Below are 18,859 nucleotides of genomic sequence, written 5' to 3' on the forward strand. Positions count from 1 at the left end.
TGCCACTGGTGGTTACATACGAGGGACGCCCAAGCCACGCCATAAGGAGCTTCGCTCCTAAAAGTTTTATCAGTTGACGCTCTGTCGTACGGGCTGAATTTGCATTAGCAGTACTGTTTGTGGACCCGTAAAATGCACTGAATCATACACAAAGTGCGCGCGGCCTTGAATGAACACATTAACCAGGCAAATTTAGCAGCTCCAGCGATGAACCGAGGTAGACCACCGCTACTGCGTTCGACGACTAGGCCTCACTCACGTGTACGGCATGGTGATTCGATGAATGACAGCTGGCGATCACAAAATGCTTGCTGATGTGCAGTTTACGTCTCGTTGTTTTTCCCATCCACAGAAATAGGTGTCCGCTATCCACGCAGTTTAAGCTACGGAGCGATAGACTTAAACGAATGAGACGGTTCTCAGTCGCTGTTCCAGTTGCTCGCATGCACTGCATGTATAGCTCGCAGAGCTCACCACGGCGGCCGGTGCGCAGTGCGAGCTCGATACGATGCCGGCTTGATACCCACGGCATAGCGAGGCCTTCCTACTACTCAGATGTTACAGCCGGTGAAATACCGGTGACACTCCGAGAAGCCACAATAGGCGGAGACGGGGTGAGCGCGTCGCCGGCGCAGCTCTCACACCGGTTGCTGACTAGCCTGCCGTGGTCGAGCGAAGCCTACTTCGAACCGCTTCGAAGTTTTACGGTGCAATCGCTGACGATCGTACTCCGCCTCGTTCGGCGCTCGCCATGTAGTTAGTCATTGACAGCTGCGGTCGCAAGGCGCAGAAGACTGTTATACATTCCAGCAGCCTTCATTTTTTGTGAAACACATTCTTTGCCTCACCGGTGCTCGGTGCTAGCTCGTAGCGCTTGCCGCGGTGGCCGGCACGCAGTGCGAGCTCGATACGATGCCGGCTTGATACCGATAGCATAGCGAGGACTTCTAACCACTCAGATGTTACAGCCGGTAAAATACCGGTGACACTCCGAGGAGCCACAATGGGCGGAGACGGGGCGAGCGCGTCGCCGGCGCAACTCTCAGACCGGTTGCCGGCCAGCCTGCCGTAGTCGAGCGAAGCCTACTTCAGACCGCTTCAAAGTTTTTGACGGTGAAACTCCAGGAGCAGCCGCTGACGATCGTAACAGCTTACTTTTGCTACCATTAATTTATTCTTCGAAGTTTTTTGTTACTCAGCCCTTTGAAGCGCGGCATTCACGGCGTTTCGTTGAGGAATCGGACCGATGTGCACCGTGGTTTAACCGTTCGAAATATGTTGAAATGTTCACAGTAAATACCAACCAATTGTTGCTATTCTTCGCTGAACTTATAATTTCGTTGCCTGTTGACAGATGCTTACACGGTTAGCCACACAAAGCACATGTGTTTCACACTGACGTGCAAACATATGCCCGTACACACACACACACACACACACACACACACACACACACTCACACACACACACACACACACACACGCGCGCGCGCGCACACACACACACACACACACACACACACACACACACACACACACACACACACACACACACACACACACATACACACACACGCCAAGCCCGAAGAGGGTTTTTAAAGCTCCTATAGGGAGTTTGTAACCACGTGGCCTGAAACTCCCTGGGGAGTTTAACAAGGTCATGTCGTTCATAAACTCTGTGATTATGCAGGGGGCGTTTCACGATGACATGTGCCGAGTTCACTTTCTACCAGGGAGTAAATAATTGGGGCAGAGGAGTTTTGTGGGCTCATGTGCTGGAGAAACTCTCATCCCGGCTAACTTTTGCTTACAGTGTACCCCGCAAAAAGTCTCACCTTCGTGCGGTGCCGCTGCGGTGCAATGGGTAAAACATCTGCTTCACGTGCATGTGCTCCTCAGTTCGATTCCAGGGCTGTGTGTGCTTTACGTGAAAATCTTGCAGATGTAGGTGATTGAGATAATAAAGGTTTTCTAATTACTGGTTGTCATAATATCCGCCACATTATCGGCGAGGAGTCGCTCTTAAAAGCCTAAATTGATGCTTTCTTTTTCGCCACCGCCTCAGGGCCGGACCGCCTACGGAAATATCACACTTCACCGCAGGCCATATCTTGCCAGGAAAAGAATTTACCAAATAACCACAACGAATCTTTGTCCCGGCTTTTCTAAAGGCCACTTCAAATCGGGCCAGTTTCTCTAGGACGCGGATACGGAGCAGCGTAGAAGCGGTGATTGACTTGATTTACTGCCTGCGGGTGCGTAGTCTAGCCAGGATTTGACTAGAAAGAGTGACTGAAGAACCATGAAGACTGTTTTAAGGTAACTGGACAGTCGCTGATTCAGTTTTCACAAACGCTCCTTCACTCAAGGGCTCCCCTCAACTTGATGAAGTCAAGGTTGAGCGTACTCCTCCACTCAAGGGACCGCTGCGTTTCATGAACGCTCCTCAACACTTCCTTCGCCAAGGGAGGCCTTGGAAATGCTTCCTTCATTTGAGTGAACGGCATGCACCGAGAAAAGCGCCTGATAACAAGAGTATTCGTATTTGTAGTGAAGAATTGCCTATCTCTGTACATAAAAGTACGCTTTTTCTAGTTATTCTTTTTTTTAGAAATTGACATTGCAGCAAAATACATGCATTCAGAGTGGTAGTGTGGTTTTCCTAAGTCTTGTTCTGGTGGAGTTAGTGAAACCCCGCTTCAAGTTTGGCAAAAGTCGCACCCAGGAAACTGAACGAAGAGCTAGCTGATGGCATTTCGCCTGCTGCTGAACGTGTCTACCTGCTGAGTTTATTTTGTCTCGGATGCGTTTATTATTTGCAGTTTATATTTACGGTACAGTGCCTGCATCTGTGTCGTTTGAGAGCCTACTTTCGCCGGGGGCACTAACGAACTGCGTGGGTGATCACAGGAAGCACAACAGATGGTTTGTTGCTTTGTTTACTTTCGCTTTACTGAGATCCTTCTGATCACTAATGTAGCCATCGAATGTATAACGCAGGGGAATGAGTATTCTTTACTATATATCACATTATATTGGCGTGCTTTCAGAATTCATTACCGCATTATGTATAAGAATTACTCGTACGTAAATTCGTTCTCGCTACAGGAGTACGTGCACAGTTCCTAATTTAAGGAGCCTGTGCACTGTTTATTTTTCTCATTTACTGCGAATTTCAACGTTGACCTTTCGTAGGTGTTCCTCTGGGTATAAAAGGAAATTTGAAAGACATTACTCGCAACTGATATTCAAGGATAGTACCAAGGTAGCGGTAGGAACTAGGCATGTTATACCCGTGGCAGAGCGTTTGAATTAGACTGCTACGCTAGTCAAGAAAAATGATCATGTGCCTTTCTTTAACAATTGGCGAAAAATACACTTTCAAGTTGTTTTTTTTCATATAGCAGCATATATAGTCGGTTAACAGGGCCTGGTGTGTGTGTGTCAACTTTAACATTTAAACTTCCAAAGAATCAGTTGTTGTTTTTGCATTGTTCTTCTATTTGCCCCGCATTTGTGGATGCGTCTGATTTGACAGATTCGCATAGACGTAGCCTTTATATCTGTGCAGCTTCCGTCTCCAAGTGCACACAGCGGCAACGTCCTAAATTTTTTTCCCGTCTCTTTCATCTGCATGCTAAAAAGCACATTCGTTAGTGCACGAATGACTTCGCACTAATGTTTTTGATTTTATGTGCACAATATAATTACTGGAATTACCTGTTGAAAAGGATCGTGGTGTTTGTGCTGCATTCCAAAGCCCCGGTACAACATAAATAATATGGGATGTTTTATTATTTGGACATCATAACAATGAAGCCGCGTCTTACTTTTGGCGCTGTTCTGTTTTAAAAACTATCCTGTGGGTTCTCGCAACCTTCGAGAAAGTGTCAAGAAGTAGCGTATTTTACTCTGCTGATTTAGTGAAGACCAGTGAAACAATTTGGTGAAAATGCTCAAGAGTATTGCAATCATCGCGAATACATCTGGTCAGATTCCTGTAAATAAAATATCCGCTATTGCTGCATCATTAGAACGTCTGCCCGTTAAAACCATGCCATCTCAGTTCCGTAGAAGAGGAGTGGTGCTGCTTTATATAAAACAAGTTTAATTTTTTCTAGAACTGCTTTCCTGTAGAATTGGAGAAGTGGTTTTTGCAGTCCTGCCTAATCTTAAAAAGATAAACATGACGACATTTATGTATTGATAACTAAACCAAACAGAAGTTGTGAATGGCAAATAAAACGTTAGTAAATGTGGCTGATGAAGAACAACGTGCGAAAGATAAAAATGCAACTGCAAAGTGTTCATCAATCAAACATATGCAATCTACACACTGTAAAGATAAATTACAAGCTTGGAGGACTTCATAAATAAGATCGGGGAAGTAGGCACCATAGCGCGCGAAGTTCAGTGCAGCTGCATGCATTCAATGCAGTTTTTGTTCTTTTGTATACAGTCGTGCAAACTCTGCAATGCATTGCTAATACGGCACATTTTCAGGTACATTTCCTCTGTGTTTTGTCGGCAGCTGGTCCCCTTCACAAAAGAGGCAAGAAATTCTATTAGAAAAACGTAACACGGATACCAAAGCCGCATTTTTCTTTAATTCTAGTGGTGCACACACTCATAAGTATGTCTCGCGTGGAATAACAGACATGATTAAAGTATTAGGCTTTGACTATTTTGACACAAGTTCGGCTCAGGCACTTGGGCAGCTGACCCGGCATATGGTTATATAATTTCATTATCTAATTGCACGAATCAGTGCCATAGCCAGTAATTCTTCTTCGGGGGGGAGGCAGGGGGGTTAAATAAAAAAACAATCTCAATATGTATCTGCTGTATTTAAATTTCATATGTTTGCATTTTCATACGACACTCGATGCACTTTTGCGTACATGCAGGTTTCACAGAGCATGACCCTATGCTTGATCCCCTGAAGGTGTGCTTCGTGTTTCATTGGTATTTAGAGCTGCATAGACACTGTACATGGAAGCTATGTTTCACGCGCAGTAGCAACAACAGCACACTTATCGCGCCCAATTGTATTGTGTTGTGCTTTTTCTAAACTCTCTCTAATGGTGATCTGACCGAAGCAGGAAAAATGAAAAACAAAAAAAACAAATGAGAATTTACCTTCTCATCGATACAGACGGTCGTCTAACGAAGGTATGCTTCGCCGTAAATTTCGGCTAGGCTAGCAAAGATTTAGCGGAGAGGAAGCCCCTCTTAAGTACGTTGAATGCAACGCATCAAAAGTTTGGTATTCTGTTTGCTTTCCGCTTGCTTGTCGAGCTTTCGCACCACGCTTGAACTGATGCGGTGTGCGAGCTTCATTGAAACACTTCAAGGCACTGGCGTCCGCAATAAGTCCTGGAGCACTCGCATGGCGAGTATACGCACACCCGGGGGGAGAGAGAGAGAGAATTTATTTACAAAAAGGTAGAGAGGTTGGTCTGAGCTATAGTTTGCTCTGGCCTGCTACTCTACACTGGGGAAGGGTGACTGGGGAGTGAAAGAGTGATGAATGACGATGGTAAGGTAGAGAGATGATATGCTCTTATTAGACTGGGTAACTCTACAGACGTGCATCCAGTCCAGTGGCTTCTAAGAAAGCGATGACGGCTCGCATAACCACATGTGTTCTGCTGGCGTCAGGCCAAGGACCTAACACAACCTCATCGGTTAATGGTCGACTAATATATCGGCCAATCGAATATATCAGTTGCTGGCGTTCGCTTGCATATGCTGGACAGTCGCAAGTAATATGTTCGAGCGTTCACTGGCTCATTTACGGAACACAACACATCACGGCACTAGCGAGCGGTCATCTTGACACCACGCCCGCCTGTCCCGGCGCCACAGTAGCAGCTGCCGAGCCGTTCGAGGACAACTCCCTAGTAAACGCGCACCGTTACTGTCGAAAAAAAAACGCGGCGGTGGCAGCCTAATTGATCGAGGAAACGCAGTCAAAATGAGACTAGCTGTGCCATTAACCCGATGTTGGCACAGAAACTTCGCTCGAGGGTTGATTCAAGGTAGCTCGATCGCCTCCTTGACAATCTCGAGGAAATACTCGAGATTTTTTCAAGTAAAGGAAGGGTTTCAAGAGAAGGGTGATTTGTGAATGGGAAAACGCCACTCAAGGAACGTTTTGAGTGAAGGGTCGAGTCGAGGAGCGTTTATGAATACGGGGGTTAGCCTTGTGTTGGTAGAGTTGGCGAAATCCCCGCTTCAAGTCTGGCAACAGTCGCACCCAGGATACTGAACGAACAGCTGACGGAATTTCGTCCACTGGTGAGCATGTCTACTTGCTTAGTGTTTCGTCTTGTTTGCGTCTATTAATGGCAGTTTATATTTACGGTAGTGTCTGCATCTGTGTCGTTTGAGAGCCTACTTTCGCCGGGGGCACTAACGAACTGCGTGGGTGATCACAGGAAGCACAACAGATGGTTTGTTGCTTTGTTCACTTTCGCTTTGCTGAGAGCATTGTGATCACTAATGTAGCAACTGAATCGATAACGTGGTGGAGTGAGTAATCTTTACTATATATCACATCACATTGGCATGCTTTTAGAATTCACCACCGCATTGCGTACAAGGATTACTCGTACGTAAATTCGTTCTCGCTACGGGAGTACATGCACAGTTCTTATTATCAGGGGCCTGTGCAATGTTTATTTTTCTCATTTACTGCGAATTTCAACGTGGACCTTTCATAGTTGTTCCTCTGGGTATAAAAGGAAATTTGGAAGGCATTGCTCGCAACTGATATTGAAGCTTATACCTGGGTAGCGTTAAGAACTAGGCATGTTATACTCGTGGCTGAGCGTTCGAATTAGGCTGCTATGCAAGTTAAGAAAAGCGATCGTGTGCCTTTCTTTACCTATTGGCGAAAAATACATTTTAATGTTGTTTTTTTTTCATTTAGCAGAGTATATAGTCGGTTAAAAGGGACTGGTGTGTGTGTGTCAACTTTAACATTTTAAACTTCCAAAGAATCAGTTATTGTTTTTGCATTGTTCTTCTATTTGCCCTGCATTTGTGGATGCGTCTAATTTGACATATTCGCATAGATGTAACCTTCAAATCTGTGTAGTTTCCGTCTCCAAGTTCACACAGCAGCAACGTCTTAAATTTTTTTCCCGTCCCCTCCATCTGCGTGCTCAGAAGCACATTCGTTAGTGCACGAATGACCTTCGCACTAATGTTTTAGATTTTATGTGCACAATATAATTACTGGAATTACCTGTCTAAAAGGATCGTGGTGTCTGTGCTGCCTTTCAAAGCCCTGGCACTACATGAATTATAGGAGATGTTTTATTCTTTTGGAAATCATAACAATGAAGCTGCGTCTGACTTTTGGCGCTGTTCTGTTTTAAAAACAATCTTGTCAGTTCTCTCAACCTTCGAGAAAGGGTCGTCAAGAAGCAGCGTATTTTACTCTGCTGATTTATTGAAGACCAGTTCAACAAAGCGGTGAAAAATGCTCAAGGGAATTGCAATCATCGCGAATACATCTGGTCCGAATCCTGTAAATAAAACATCCACTATTGCTGCATCATTAGCAGGTCTGCCAGTTAGAACAACGCCATCTCAGTTCGGAGGAAGAGGAGTGGTGCTGCTTTATGCAAAACAAGTTTGATTTTTGCAGAACTTTGTTGTAGAGTCAGAGAGGTGGTTTTGCAGTCCTGTCTAATCATGAAAAGACAGGCACAAGGATACCTATGTATTGATAAATGAACGTAACAGAAGTTGTGAATGACAAATTAAACTTTATTACATGTGGGTGATGAAGAGGAACGTGGCAAACACACGAATGCAGCAGCAAAGTATTCATCAATGAAACAAATGCAACCTCCACACTGTAAAGATCAAGTACAAGCTTGGAGGACAAAATCAAAAGATCGAGGGAGTAGATACCATAGCGGGCCTAATGCAGTGCAGCTGCACGCAATCAATGCAGTTTTTGTGCTTTTGTATACAGTCGTGCAAACTCTGCAATGCATTGCTAATACGGCACATTTTCAGAGACATTTCCTTCTCATTCTGTCGGCAGCTGGTCCCCTGCACTAAAAAGGCAAGAAATAATATTAGAAAAACATACTAGTTCGGACACCAAAGCCGCATTTTTTTTTACTTTTAGCGGTGCACACAATCTTTAGTATTTAATAATAAATAATAATAATATTAATGACTTTATTTCACATCAAGGATACATGATGCAGGAGACCTGCCGAAAAAGCTGGCGTGATGCCAGCTTGACAAGGCCGTAGGCCCCCCTTCCCCCTCCCCGAACACATCGCAGCAGCGGTAACACTTTCATAAAAACATTCTGGAACATACGCGTAAAATAAACATAAACAGGTCTATGACAAGAAAGAAATCATCACTGTACATGTGTGATAAAACGAAACGTCTAATGCTTAAACAACAACGACAAAAAATCTATTTCAAAAGATGCAAAAAATGTTGGCGTATTTGCCAAAAAAAAGGAAGCATTTGCGTAATACATCCGAGCGAAGCATACAAACATGTATACGACAAAAAGAGCAATCAACACTGTACAGGTGTAACATATTGGTACATATATTGCTATAAACAAATAATTTCGCAATGTGAAAAATACAGGCGCATTTGCCTTGCAAAACACAGAAAAAGCATCATAAAAGAAATATGCCTAATTTATTGCTTTGGCAACACCACAAATGCATACTCGTTTCCTAAAACAGAAAAAACAAACAAGACACCAAAAACATATCGTAAAAAAACACAGAGCAGTATACAAAATACACGTCAACAAAAACAAAAATACAAAAATACATTCTTTAGAAAATTACAAGTAACAGAAACGAGTGATCATGACATCTGGAGGAAATGATTCCGCAGTTGTTTTAAGGTGATTTTTTTCTAAGTCAATTTCGTTATCCCTAAGTTCATTTAGTAACCTGGGAAGTTTATTTCCCAACGATTGAAGACCGTATGTGGTTCTAAAGGTTCGAACAGTCCACACTTCATTTTTCCGGGTATTATACTTAGGCTGGTTAAGTATTAAATCTGCCAACTGCTTTAGAAACGGATTAGAGTTTTTTATGTCTTGCTTATATTCTGTCTTAGACAGAAGAAAATCGTACATTTTTATTACTGGCATTAGGTTGTATTTTTCAAATAAGGAATGAGTATGATAAGTACGTGGCACGTTCTCTACCGCCCGTACAAATCTTTTTTGCAACATATGAAGTTTGTTTATGTTTTCTTTAGAAGTTAGAGCCCAAACTAGATGGCAGTAATTGATTCTTGATAAAAATGAGGTATTGTAAATTAACAACAAAATATTCCGAGGAAGCAAGTGCTTGTTTCGGTACACAAGACCGACTACCTGAGAGACATTCGTAGCTAAGAAGTGTATGTGGTGATCCCATGATAATGTTTCTTGAAATATTACTCCTAATTATTTAAGAGAAGGAACTATCTCGACAGGGGTGAAATTTAAAAAGATCGTTTGTTTTACAATTTCCGCTTTATTTTTAGCATGAAATACCATAGCCTTAGTCTTTGCAACATTTATTTTTAGACCGTTTTCTCTTGTCCATTTTTCTAATCTAATGAGCAGTAGATTTGCATGTGTTATTAATTCGTTCACTGATTTTCCTGTTAAAAATATATTCGTATCAACTGCATATATTATAAATTTTACGTCAGAGGAGATGTGCACGATATCATTAATGTAAACATTGAAGATGAAAGGTCCCAAAATGCTTCCCTGTGGAACTCCTGCAACGATTGACAAAGAATCGGAATTGCAACCACCCAGGCTAACAATCTGATTACGGTGTTGCAAATAGGACTGTATTAATGATCCCGCCGTTCCCCGAATACCGTACCGTTCCAGTTTTTCTATAAGCAATTTGTGGTTAATGTGGTCAAAAGCTTTCGTAAAATCTACGAACAACCCCAACACAACGTTTCCCTGTTCGAATTGCTGATAAATGTACTCTTTCTGTGCCATGAGAGCATATTCTGTACTGAAGCCTTTGCGGAAACCATACTGCGAGTCATGAAGCAACTGAAACTTCCTTTCAAAATTAGTCAGCCTTTTTAATATTAGTTTTTCTAATGCCTTCGATAGGACTGGCCGGTAATTCGACATGTTATTTCTATCGCCTTTCTTGAAGAGGACGGTAACGCGTGCAACTTGCATTTTAGTGGGAAAAACAGCCCGGCCAAGGCACAAATTGAATATATGCGTTATATAAGGAAGAAGCAATATAATGACATGCTTTATAGGTTGAACTTGTATCCCGTCAATATCAAGTGCTCTACTGTTTTTCAAAATCAAGACATTCTTTCACTTCATTCTCACTTGTGGGATCAAGAAAAATGGTACTGTCGATAAATGGGACACTTCCAAGGTTACTACTCACATCACATTTTTCTGCGACATTTACAAAATATTTATTGAAAGTGTCGGCCAAGGGTTTTCCTGATATGACCTCGCCGTTAAGATTCATGCTATGTACTGAACCCGTGGACACATTGCGATTTAAGAGAGAATTTAGCCTTTTCCACATTATATCTGAACACCCAGGAACTGAACTAAACATATTGTTATAATATTCTTGTTTTGCCTTTTTGAGATCTTTATTTAGGCGATTTCGTTTAACCTTGAACTCTTTAAACAATTTAGGGTCTTTCGTTTTAAGATAGCGGCTAAATAACATATTTTTTTCTTGTATTCTTTTCCGAAGTTCCGCGTTGATCCAGAGTTTACGAACTTTCCTGTTCTGCTTTGTTTTAACCAGAGGAAACGAAGCAGTATAAATTGGCTTTAGTATGTTCATAAATTCTTCGTACGCCTTGTTTGGCTCATTCATTTTAAGTATATTCGTCCAAGGAGCCCTCAAAATCTTTTCCGAAAATATTTTCAGAGTTTGTTCGTTTATACGCTGGGTGAAAAATGTGTTCGGTTTGTTTTTGTCACATAAGTGTTTCCTACAACAAATGTATATTGGCAAATGATCACTCAAATCTACAGTAATAACACCAGCCTTGAGGTTTTCTGTCGGTATATTTGTTAAGAACAAATCAATCAAGGACGAAGACATTTGTGTGATTCTCGTAGGGACAGTGATCATATTTGAAAAGCAATGAGATTTCAGCAAAATATCAAGTTTTTGTACTATAGCTTCCTGTTTGAGCATATTTATGTTCATGTCACGGCCACACACAACGTCTAAGCGATTTGTGTTAGTGAACGCAAAAAACGTGTCCAGGTAATCCAGAAAGGATGCCGTTTCACCATTTGGTGGTCTATAACAAACGGCAAGAACCACATTTTGTAGTTTAACTGATAGAAATTCGAAGTCATTGCAAGAGTGGGTGAAATTTTGAATTAGGTCACAGTCAAGGACCTTTTTTACTAGAATACATACGCCACCGCCACGACTGGAAATTCGATTAAGGTAGAACGTATTGTACGAAGGCAAGCGAAACACGCTTGCTTCATCTGTTGACCATGTTTCAGTTAACATTATGACGTCGAATACATGATTTAATTGTTCGAAAAAAAGGCTAAGGTCGGACTGTTTATTATTTACCGATTGCACAATCAAGTGAAAACATTTAAATGAATTTAAATAGAAATTTCCTAAACTCTGCGAAAACGCTTCCGGAAGCACATAAGAATCGTTTCCTACGCAAGCCATGTTGAGCCGATCATTTCTTCTTTCTTTAGCTTAGTTTGTTTAGATCACTAGCATTTGCAATTTGTATGGCTTTCTCCCCATCAGCTTTACGCACTAGAACTTTCCCGTTTGAGTGCCATGCATACTTGAAGTTCGCTTCTTTAGCCCAGTTCTTTGCCTCAAACAACAGCGCACGCGCTCTTTTGTTCAGGTTTTCCATCAAGAAGAAGTGCTCATTTAAGCTGCTCAGTTTCTTTCTGTTTTTCCACCAGAAATCTCGGTCCGCTTGCTTCGCAAAACGACAGATAACGACCGGCGCCTTATCTTTTCTGGGCGGAAGCCGATGAATGGCAACCACATCGCTTTCTGCGAGTGGCGGGAACTGGTGTTTAATTGCCATTGCATTGATCGTTTCTAGCAAAATTTCATCTTCTGTTTCCTGTATTCCATGGAAGTCTAGGTTGAGTCTGCGGCTCCTCCACTCAAGATTATCTACTTCTGCCTGCACTTCACCTACTTCTCGGTCCCGCATCTCAACCTTTTCCAATCTGCGCTTAAGGTCCTTGACGTCACGCTCGTTTTGTTCCGTTTTTTTTAGTATTTCGTCGTATTTCTCACTCAAGTATTGCACCGCGTCGTCAATGCTCTCAACTGTCTCTTTGAGCAGTACTAGTTTATCCAGCTTGTCGTTAGTAGCTTTCATCCAAATTCGGACATCTTGCATGTCGGCCTCACTTCCCGGTTCTTTTAATTCAACTGATGCTGCTCGCAACCTCGACCGTCTACAGGTAGGGCAGCGCCATGCATCGCAGTATGCCTGCCCTTTGGACTTAATAGTTGCTTCAGAAATTCCAGCACATTTGCCGGCGTGAAATGCTTGACAGCAGTCGCTACATTAAATCCATACGACGTCCCCAGTGAACGGCTTATCGCACACAGAGCATGTTCCATCTCGGGGCATAGTTGCACAAAGCGATAAATGAGAACAGTAGTTTACACAGCAGCACCAGCAGTAGCGGCAGTAGTTGCGGCACAACCAAATTTACAGCGGGCATAGAAACAACACCAACCTGCGAAACAGAAGAAGAGACCGTGTTCGTTTACACCGTTCTTTCCGCCGCAACCGCTGCTGCCAAGTGGTCTCGGTGATGGCTTGGTCCTCCCTTTAAGAAGCCCAATGGCTGTACGGCGCAGGTGCGGTAGAATTTATCGCAGGGTAGTTGGGCGCAGGCGCAGCGGAGCTTGTTACTTCTCCTTCGCACCGACGGCGATGTGCATGTGGACGACGCAAAATGCGCACGGTGTCTGACGAATGCCAACAGCCTGCGAAACAGAAGAAGAGACCGTGTTCTTTTACGCCGTTCTTTCCGCCGCAACCGCTGCTGCCAAGTGGTCTTGTGTTCAAGAGCACACATGGTTGAAGTATTGAGCTTTGACTATTTCGACACATGTTTCGCTTAGGAACTTGGGCAACTGACCAGGCATCTGGTTATATAGTTTCCTTTTCTAATTGCTCGAGTCAGTGCCATATAGCCAGCTATTTTCCTTCGAAAGAGGGAGGAGGGAGTTCAAATAAAAAAAATAATCTCCTTATGTAACTGTCGTATTTTTATTTCATATAATTGCGTTTTCATACGGCACTCAATGCATTTTGCGTACATGCAGGTTTCACAGAGCATAGCCCTCTGCTTGATCCCATAGAGGTGGGCTTGGTTGTTCATTGGTATTGTGAGCCGCATCGACACTGTATATGGGAGCTCTGTTTCACGCGTAGTAGCAACAGCAGCACACTCATTGTGCCCAATTGTATTGTGTTTTGCTTTTCCTAGACTGTCTCTAATAGTGATCGGAACAAAAAAATGAAAAAAACACAGAAGAACTTGCCTGCTTGTTGTGACAGACGGTAGTCTAACGGAGGTATGTTTCGCCGTAAATTTTGGCTAGAGTAGCAAAGAGTCACCGGAGAGGAAGCCACTCTAAAGTACTGTGAATGCAACGCATCAAAAGTTTGGTATTATGTTTCCTTTCCGCTTGCTTGTCGAGCTTTCGCACCACGCTTGAACTGATGCGGTGTGCGAGCTTGATCGAAACACTTCAAAGCACTGGCGTCCGCAATAAGTCCTGGAGCACTCGCATGGCGAGTATACGCACACCCGGGGAGAGAGAGAGAGAGAATTTATTTACAGAAAGGTGGAGCGGTTGGCCTGAGCTATAGTTTGCTCTGGCCTGCTACTCTACACTGGGGAAGGGTGACTGGGGAGTGAAAGAGTGATGAATGACGATGGTAAGGTAGAGAGATGATATGCTCTTATTAGGCTGGGTAATTCTACAGACGTGCATCCAGTCCAGTGGCTTCTAAAAAAGTGATGACGGCTCGTATAACCACATGTGTTCTGCTGGCGTCAGGCCAAGGACCTAACACAACGTCATCGGTTAATGGTCGACTAATATATCAGTTGCTGACGTTCGCTAGCATATGCTGAACAGTCGCAAAATATATGTTCGAGCGTTCACTGGCTCGTGCACGGGACACAACACACCATGACACAAGCGAGTGGTCATCTTGACACCACGGTCGCCTGTCCCGGTGCCACAGTAGCAGTTGCCGAACCGTTCGCAGACAGCTCCATAGGAATCACGTACCATCTCTGTCGAAAGAACGTGGCGGTGGCAGCCTAATTGCTCTAGAAACGCCGTCAAAGCGACACAGACTCTGCCATGAACGCGATGTTGGCACAAAAACTTCACTCGAGGGATGATTCAACGAAAGTCGATTGCTTCCGTGACAGTCTAGAGAAAATACTCGAGATCTTCTCAAGTGAAGGAAGCGTTTTAAGTGAAGCGTGGTTTGTGACTGGGAAAACGCTCCTCAAAGAGCGTGTCGAGTGAAGGGTCGAGTCAAGGAGCGTTTGTGAATACGGGGGTTAGTGTTCGCTGTACTGTGACTCAGCACGTCGCTGCGACTTCAGCAACGAAGGCCAAGCTGCGTAAGATGTGCCTATGCCTTTCTCGGTGTTGTCGTTTAGACCAGCTGTCACCCATACGTGGGACTGTGGTTTCGAAAATATAGGCCAATCAGAATTCACACCGGTCGTGAAGGGTCAGGCTGACAAGGGAGTCAGTGAAGAAGGGCGTACAAGGGGTGCTATAGACGCAGAGGCAATGTTTCTCTTGAATGAACTGCGGCGTCGTTGTCGCTGACGTGGCCACTTTCTGATGGTTTCCGCATCCTCTCAATGTGATGTAAGGTCTCCCGCCATTTGTTCCTTCTTTGAGCACTACTTTAAGGAGGCTTCGTGGGGCTCATCACAATTGGAACATTTCAGGGCATGGCCTTTACAGGTCGAGGCAATAAGCTTTAGCGCAGTTAAAAAATACTCGCGTGTTTTCGCATATGGTTCTGATGTGACTTTGTTTCATGCAGTTGTGGAGTTGCAGTGGCTTAGGCACAAATGGTCTTGCCGAATGTCGGAATTTGCCCACCTCTACACAGGAAGGTATGGAGCCGGCCTTGAAATCTATTTTCGAGCAACCTTGGCGATGATGGTAGCTTCGCAACCTGGTTTGATGAGGCCACACAAGTCGGAGCTTGAAATCGCAGCGTCAACGTCGTAGATTACGCCGGTGACGTCGTTAGAGCCCCCTGGAATGTAGGACGGAGGTTGATTTCATCAAGTTCTGTGAAGTTTTGTAGTGTGTTCAGTGAAGTCGTGTGCAAAACACCAATCGCCATGACGTACTTGGGGGGGTTCAGTCGGATATCCATGATTTCATTCATTCAGCAGCACCGAAACAGATGGCTTGTTGAGGCGTTTCATGCTGCCGTGAGGGTCAACAGGAACGAAAATGATGGCGTTAGTCCCTGGCTTGTGCGGTACTCCTTCATTCCGTCACGCAGAGGCCCTGGTGTTACGTCTCTTCACCTTTCGGCTCGTCACAAGTTGTATATAGTCATCAGATGGTCTCTCACTTGGCAGTGAATACTTTTCAGTGTCCTCGCTGTTACAAAAAGGGCTTGTCTGCTTTCAATGCACTCCCTCTGGCAGAGCTCATTGCCGTATCACAAAAATTCAGAGCTTTCTACTATAGTTTAGCCTCGGCTATAGATGTAGGATTTTAACATGCCTCAGCAAATACATTTTGTTTGTCACCCTCTGCTTCTTTACGTTCAGGACAAGCACCGAAAAAAATTCTATGCCTCATTGTTCCGCACATGCGATTGAAGCACGCGCGCCTAGTTTTCACCACGGCCAGCCTAGACTACACCTGCACACGCTTCTTTATTTATGGCCTTCTCACACGTCGCGAAAGAAATGGCAAAGTTTCTGAGTATATTTCACCAGCCGTCGCCGGTATAGGCGCTGCGACCATGACCTTGCATCCTCAGCCCAGAGCACACGGCAGAAAACTTTTTCGTGACTCCACGCGCACTGTTTTCGAGGACCATCTTTCCTTGTTTTTCACTTGTTTTTTTCAACCCATGGAAAGTGAAGAAGCGTGCCACAAATCATGTGCAGGCGTTGCGCACGCTGCACGGAGTGGCGGAGGAGGATCAAGGTAGCAGCATCCCACTCACAGCAGCGGCAAGAGGCATGTACTACACCCGTTGTGAAAGCCGTAAGAAGTATATTAACTCTATGGTAAGAAACGAACGCGCAGTTGCAGGCTAGCGCGGCTGTGCTTTCACCAGCCACACGGCAGCTTTGCCACGGCGTCATGGTATGCACGAGCGATGTAGCAGCGCCGCTGACGGATGGGTGCTTGGGGGGCGCCATTGTTCGCCTGCGCCACTACTGAAGAACGCAAAACTTCAGTGAATTCATCTCAAAAATAGGCCCAGGTCTGCAGATAATTGCATTCAACTGAAATATTTGCTATTCAGAAAGTTCTTTTACTGAAACATTTTGCGTATAATGCATGCGAAAACCACTAGGGATTTTAAAAAGTTCGTTAGTATGAAATGTTCGTTAAATGAATATTCATTCGATGAAGAGTTCATTGCAATGCAAACGCGTATAAATATTTTACGAGCGGTCACAAACTCATAAATTACATAGGAGAAAAAAAACAGTCATGTATGGGCCGCGGGCCGCATGCGGCTCGCCAGTCAGTTTTAACGGTGATTGGGCCACCCTCCATGCTCGGCGAAAGAACGAATTCAGCGCAAAGCAGACGCTCTTGTGAACAACACGCCCAAACGTTACAGTAGTGTGCAACGAAAAGATATGGGAGGGCTCGCGTGACGTTGCCACTTGCTTTCTCTTCACACAGAGGTCCATCCTCAATATCATAGGAGCTTACTGCGACTGCTGCATGGTATGTTGTTGTTGGCCGATAGCTCCCGTAAACCAACGGTGACGTTTGTATGAGGCACCATCGGCCACAGGATGCATTCACATACGGGCACTGTGCTCTATATTGGGCCTAAATTATACCGCAATCGCACTATATACCGCACACCGAAAAAAAAAGCAGAGGAGGGGGGTTCGCACAGTGTTTAGTAAATTGTGCTGAATGTCATGATGATCAGAGGAGAACCATGTTTATTTAAAAGCGGTTCTAACCTGTAACATACTTTTGTTTATGAGTGGATACGTTTTACCTCTCCATATGACGCTAAAGCTTCTGCACGCTCCTTTTGTTTTGCGATTCGTAATGTGTTTTATGTAAAGCAAAATACATATCCTAGTCAAATATAACTTCGTTTTGCAGAAGTTGGGACCTAAGTGGTGAAATACCTTACGTAGGACATTAGTAATATATTAGTGATTATAACATACTTTATTTTCGCTTTTTTGAAGGAGAAGTGCTCAGGAAAAGACCAAACCAGCTCCTCAAGTACCTTCGAAACTTTGGCGAGGGTTGGGGCTTCCTTCCGGGTGGAGACGCTCTCACTTTCGTGGACAATCATGATAACCAGCGGGGTCACGGAGCTGGCGGCGCGGATATATTGACGTTCTTCGAACCCCGACTGTACAAGATGGCCATCGCTTTCATGCTAGCGTGGCCGTACGGACTGCCTCGCGTTATGAGCAGCTACCACTGGCCCCGCGACTTCCGCAGTGGTGTTGACCAGAATGCCTGGTTTGGACCGCCGTTCGATGCTGCGTGGAACATACAAAACGTAGTTCGACGCAGCGACAACACCTGTGGAGGCGGATGGATATGTGAGCACAGGTAATGCTCGTAGTGCCACGAGTTTCGACCTGCAAAGACTGATTGATTTGATTGATATGTGGGGTTTAACATCCCAAAACCACTATATGATTATGAGAGACGCCGTAGTGGAGGGCTCCGGAAATTTAGACCACCTGGGGTTCTTTAACGTACACCCAAATCTAAGCACACGGGCCTACAACATTTCCGCCTCAGTCGACCTGCAAAGACTGTTAGCCATGCTAGGTCCAGAGCATGGTGTACTCTTTGAAGGCCAACTCCGGCGATTTTTGACCATGTCAGCGTTATTGCTTCGCTTTGTTCTTGAGGCAATTTTGTCATGAGCCCGATAGCCGAGGTGCTCAGCAAACTCGAAAATAATTTTAATAAGCAAAAATGCGCAATACCAATACCGTAACGTCACCGAGTGAATTGCTACGTATGGCGTACTATTTGGTAAGAACCGGTGGTCGTATAGTTGTCCGACGGCGCGGAATATGAAGATAGTGAATACCGGGAAGAGCAGGGAGTGATTCAAAGGCGAGCGTGCCGAGCCAAGCGGGCAAACACCACAGAGGAAGGAAGGAAGCTATTTTGTGCCAAACGCCGCCACCGTCGCCTTGTAAACACACAGTGAATGTACAGTAAACGCCGTAGCGGCCAAAGTTAGCGGTGCTATTGACTGGGTCACTTTCGTTGACCCAGTTGCAATGCCAAACATGACGTCACACTGACAGTGTTGCCAATAATTCTGGCAAGGCAGGTGAGTGTTTTGAGGCTATCTTGAAAATTCATTTGCCAACGATCGGCGCATATCTCAAGCAAATAATTTGACTGAAATGACAAAAATGTGGAAAATAACGTACCCAGATAATTTCATTTAGATCCACTAACATAAAAAATCGCTGGAGTTGGTTTTCAAGAAGCTTCGCGATTGCAGCCGTGGGCGTAGCCAAGAGGCAGCGCCCAAACTCGTGCCCCACCCAACCCACCCTGCGAAATATTTTCATAGAGAGC

At 44.4% G+C, this 18,859-nt stretch overlaps 2 protein-coding genes across 2 annotated transcripts in view; one reads left to right on the forward strand and one right to left on the reverse strand.

The window, feature by feature from the left end:
• LOC142787002 (pancreatic alpha-amylase-like) overlaps window positions 1-18,859 on the forward strand; it is a 50,054-nt gene that overhangs the window by 17,706 nt on the left and 13,489 nt on the right. The window contains exon 5 of the mRNA XM_075884618.1: window positions 17,488-17,863. Coding sequence (XP_075740733.1) covers window positions 17,488-17,863 — 376 coding nt within the window. The remainder of the gene's footprint in view (window positions 1-17,487; window positions 17,864-18,859) is intronic.
• LOC119173828 (uncharacterized) lies at window positions 11,733-15,452 on the reverse strand. The gene is made up of 2 exons (XM_075884611.1): window positions 15,427-15,452; window positions 11,733-12,576 (listed from the first exon to the last, which is right to left on the reverse strand). Exons 1-2 carry the CDS (start codon window positions 15,450-15,452, stop codon window positions 11,733-11,735), a joined length of 870 nt encoding a protein of 289 aa, XP_075740726.1.

The sequence above is a fragment of the Rhipicephalus microplus genome, unplaced genomic scaffold (assembly GCF_043290135.1).
Source record: "Rhipicephalus microplus isolate Deutch F79 unplaced genomic scaffold, USDA_Rmic scaffold_41, whole genome shotgun sequence".
Taxonomy (NCBI): domain Eukaryota; kingdom Metazoa; phylum Arthropoda; class Arachnida; order Ixodida; family Ixodidae; genus Rhipicephalus; species Rhipicephalus microplus.

What these genes read in the sequence shown, in the direction of transcription:
- LOC119173828 (XM_075884611.1), bottom strand. Translation starts at nt 15,452, where the DNA reads ATGGATATCCGACTGAACCCCCCCAA. An exon ending in ATCCGACTGAACCCCCCCAA is followed by an intron (nt 12,577 to 15,426) that starts GTACGTCATGGC and finishes GATTTAATGTAG; the next exon opens with CGACTGCTGTCAAGCATTTC.